The sequence below is a fragment of the Mustelus asterias genome, chromosome 7 (assembly GCF_964213995.1).
Source record: "Mustelus asterias chromosome 7, sMusAst1.hap1.1, whole genome shotgun sequence".
Lineage (NCBI taxonomy): Eukaryota > Metazoa > Chordata > Chondrichthyes > Carcharhiniformes > Triakidae > Mustelus > Mustelus asterias.
The window spans coordinates 138,883,868-138,888,066 of NC_135807.1; the positions used below are offsets into that span (position 1 = coordinate 138,883,868).

Sequence of the window (4,199 nt, forward strand, 5' to 3'; positions counted from 1 at the left end):
ATTTTAAACCAAATTTTTCTTTGTTAAACCATTGAACATATCAGTAGAATAAACAAGATACATCAGAATAAGGCATTAAATACTTGCATTAAATAGGTCAATATAAATTTAATACTCATACAGTAATGTAATTGGTGGAGCTAATCATTTTTCATAGCCTCTGCAGGTTGCATGGGTTGAGTATAATTGAAAAGGGCCTGTGTAATTAATCTGTCAATGCAGATACCAAGAGACAAAGACCAGGAATCACAAACATGTTTAGATCTGTTTCATTCCTCAAACAGTCCCCGTAAGAAAGAAGATGTGGTCCTCACCCAGACAGAGCTGAGCAAGTGTCCGGTTGCAGTTCCTCTGCTGGAGGAAGCTTGGGGCCAGAACAGTACATGGAAATGGAGAAGGTGGAGGTTCTGTGTGTCAAAGTTGAGAGGCTGAGCTAGGAGCTTGGATGTCTGGGTGAGGATCAAATCTGCAGAATAATAGCTGAAAATTGGATAGCCAGGCAACAGTACAAGGAATTAGAGAGTGAAAACAATGTGGCTAAACAGGAAGCGAGTAGCCTCAAGAAACAAGAATGTTGTGAATTATGTTTTGAGGATTCTTGTATGTAATTTTGTTTTTAATTATTTGCTAACCAGGTTTCTGCATAGAAGAAGCAATGCCAGGCTCAACCAAGGTCCTCACTCTATAGCTTGTTGTCCACAGCTAGTGGGATACACAAGAGGCTATTTGGTGGGGTGTAATTCAAACCAGTTGGAAAATAACCTGACTACAATTGAGTGACATGTTAGACATTTGGCACAAGCTTTTCTCGGTGCAAGTGTCATCTTTCCTCATTGTATATATTTGATGAATTCCACGTATTACCTGTGAAATTTGATTTAGAGACCATGAAGAATGTACAGCCCTAGTCATTGATTTGTGTTGTAAGAACATTTGGATTTTACCTTTCAAAACAAATCTATATACTGTTAGTTTAAGATAACATTTATTTGCATATTAGTTGTAACAAAGAACGGTGATGTATAAATACAGTTTAGGAACAAAGTAACACTTGGAGTGAAATGGTGTCACATATATATTTATAGAAAACACAATCAAATGTATTTGAGATCCCTTTTAATATTATTTGCAATTCTGGTGGATTTGATTGAATTAACCTGTGATTATTTCACCAGGGGGGGGTACTACAGACACTTGTGGCTGTGAATAGCTCAGATCAATGGTGCACAAGTCACACTCCATGAAACCAGGCTTTGCAATTTGTCAAATGAATCATATAATCTTACAACTCAGGAAAAGGCCATCTGGCCCATCATAGTCCATGTGGGCTCTGACAAAGAGTTACCCAATAAATGGCTTAACATCACTAAGTAATCGTGTGGCTTTTAAAAATATATAAATCAAGTTTTCATGAAATGTCGGTGAATTATTGGTTTTCATTTGGATTAGACCAAGGCACCACTGTTAAATATGAGTAAATGTGTGGGGAATGGGGATGGAGAACACAATGGATAACTCATCGATTCTCACCACTGATGCTACTGACCTCCTGTGTGTTCTTAGCGTTTGCTTTTTGTGTCAGAAATAAATGCACTTGATGAATGAAAAATTTTTAATTTTCCAAAAAACACAAATAAATTAAAAGTTCTAAATAACAAGAGGAAATGACCATTCTTTAGGAGGAAAGACCTTACAATGTTTGGATTATGAATTAGTGAGAAACTTGAGGATGGGTGGAAATCATAGATGATTTGATATGGTAGCTATTTCCTTCGAAGGAGGAATCCAGAACAATGGGACAGAGACTGAAAATATGGGATTGAAATTGCAAAGAGCAATGGAAATCTGGAACTCTGATAAAAGGCTGACGGTGCTGGGTGCAGGAGGAGGGATCCACTGAACTCTTGAAGAATGTGATAAGTTTTTAATCTCAGATAAGGGTTTGAAGAGATAGGGATCAAAGGTGGGATGGAGTTGAGGTAAAGGTCAGCCGTGATCTATTTAATGCTGGAAGAGGCTTGAAGGATTGGGTGATCCTCCTGCTCCTGTGTTTCTAAAAACATGATGTGGAGATGCCGGCATTGGACTGGGGTGGGCACAGTAAGAACTCTCATAACACCAGGTTAAAGTCCAACAGGTTTACTTGGTAGCACGAGCTTTCAGTGCGATGCTTGGAAAGCTTGTGCTACCAAATAAACATGTTGGACTTCAACCTGGTGTTGAGAGACTTACTGTTTCTAAAAACAGGTCTGAGTCCATCAGCTAAGAAGAACAGCATCAGGCAGTGCTGGGAGTGGAGTGCATTATTCATACATTGTGTCATTTCAAAGTTTGGAAATTGATATACTGAAATGGTCTGGAGATAACTGCTCAGTGTAGAGAGTGGGGCGGGGGGATGATGAACTTTGTCTTCCCTGCTTTCTGTTACCAGGAGTGGGACATTGTGGCTATTTCACATTCGACAGTTTGATATTGTTAACCTGTGTGAGTGAAGAATAAATTAAATATGTTTGAAGTTTACAACATACAATACTATTAATCAACAGTCATGGTATCCTCTCCTTCGAGAGGGAAGAGTTGGGTGGAACTGTTGGGTCCTGGAGATTTCAGGCGAAAGCTAAAAGAGCCATAAATTTTTCCAGATCTCGCATTGGCTGCAATCCTCCGCCTCCTGTACAGTTCCCCTTTACAGATGGATATCATTAACAGAGTGGAGAGGAGAATCCCTCCCAGGGTCAAGAGTCCAAGGCCAGCAATGACACACCTGTCCAGGTGAGCACCTACCCGGGCACTCTGCCTCTGCAGTCTCTCCATCTCCCGGGCTGACACACTGTCCGGGTTCACGCTCACATCGCGGGGGATCAGGTAAGAGATGATGACCAGAGATATCCCTCCGAACAGGAAGAGGAGAGCGCTGATGAAGCCGTAATCCACCGATGTGTCTGAGCCGGCGGCGGAGCTCTCGTCCTCAGAGTCGGCGGAGAGTTCCTCGGGGGTGGCTCCGCTGTCACTGGGCTGCCCGCCCGAGGTCTTCCCGGGGCTTGCCCGCTGCAGGTTAACATTCTCGTCAATGTATGTGAAAGAGGTCTCCAGTTCCTGGTCACAACAAATCTTGATGTCCTTTCCGCCCGGGTGTCTGTAGCTGTAACTCTGACAGGGCGCTGTCTCTGGTGCTGAACTCGGCAGATGGGAGAAGGAGGCGTGTAATTCCCAATCCAGTTCCTTCCAGGCACACTGCTGACTTCTCCTCTCCTCCAGGTAAACCAGCTCCACTGAAGCCATTGGAAAATGGGCTAGGAGGGGGCTGGAGGGGGGGTCCCTCTCCCTCCACCCCAAGCTGTGGGTGTCCTTTAAGGCATCTCTGTTAGAAAGCCGCTTTCAGTTTCCGTACACAGATCCAGAGAGGAGCTAGCCATCAGATCAGTGCTGAGTGCAGAATAAACCCTCTGGCAGCACCAGCTTCCGAGGAGACACTTAGCACCAGGATGTCTCCACCAAGCCCAAAGTCCGAATCCGATCCTCCCCCATCTCCCTGCCAGTCTTTCCAACACAAATCTCTCTCCCTCTCTCTCCTTCTCCTCGCTCTGGGGGAGTCGCTGTCAGAGTGGAGGGTATTAAACTGAGGACTCACCCCGTGAACAGGTCAATCTGTTGATTACAAAAAGAAAACGAGTTCAGCAAAATATTGGAGTAATTAAAGCCCAAACTCGCATGGACCCTTCACTTAGAGTGTCTCTGCCCAGTTTCTGCTAAATGGTCAGTGCTTCCTGGGGGTAAAGACACAGCGGATGTTCTGGATTTAATTTGCAGCGGCGATTAAAAAGGAGAATCTCACTTCTGTACAATCAAACCCGCTTTCACTGTGCTGGAACCGCGGACAGAAACATTAGCATGAAATTAAATTAGTTCTGGGGAAGAACAGATGGTGATCTATCTCCCTCTCACTCCTCTTAAATCGCGTGTTTGCAACCAGCCGCGATCTTAAACCCCGGGCAAAGCTATTCCAGTGTGGCAATCCATCAAAACAGTCAGAGCTGAAACTTTCCCCCTTTCCTCACTCAGCGACCTGTTTTCCCTAAATGTGACCCCCCCCCCCCCCACTGAAGGAGATAAACTTCACATCCAGTGCTCAGCTCGCCTCTGCCAAGAACTCATAGCAGGAACAAACATCTTGTGCAGTTTACTTCCAATGCTGCCTA

The 4,199-nt window shown here is 44.1% G+C and overlaps 1 protein-coding gene across 1 annotated transcript; it reads right to left on the reverse strand.

Moving 5' to 3' along the window:
- Positions 1-2,535: 2,535 nt before the first annotated feature.
- On the reverse strand, positions 2,536-3,282 carry tmem74 (transmembrane protein 74). The gene has a single exon (XM_078217168.1). The coding sequence runs from the start codon at positions 3,280-3,282 to the stop codon at positions 2,536-2,538; it is 747 nt and encodes a 248-aa protein (XP_078073294.1).
- Positions 3,283-4,199: the final 917 nt, after the last annotated feature.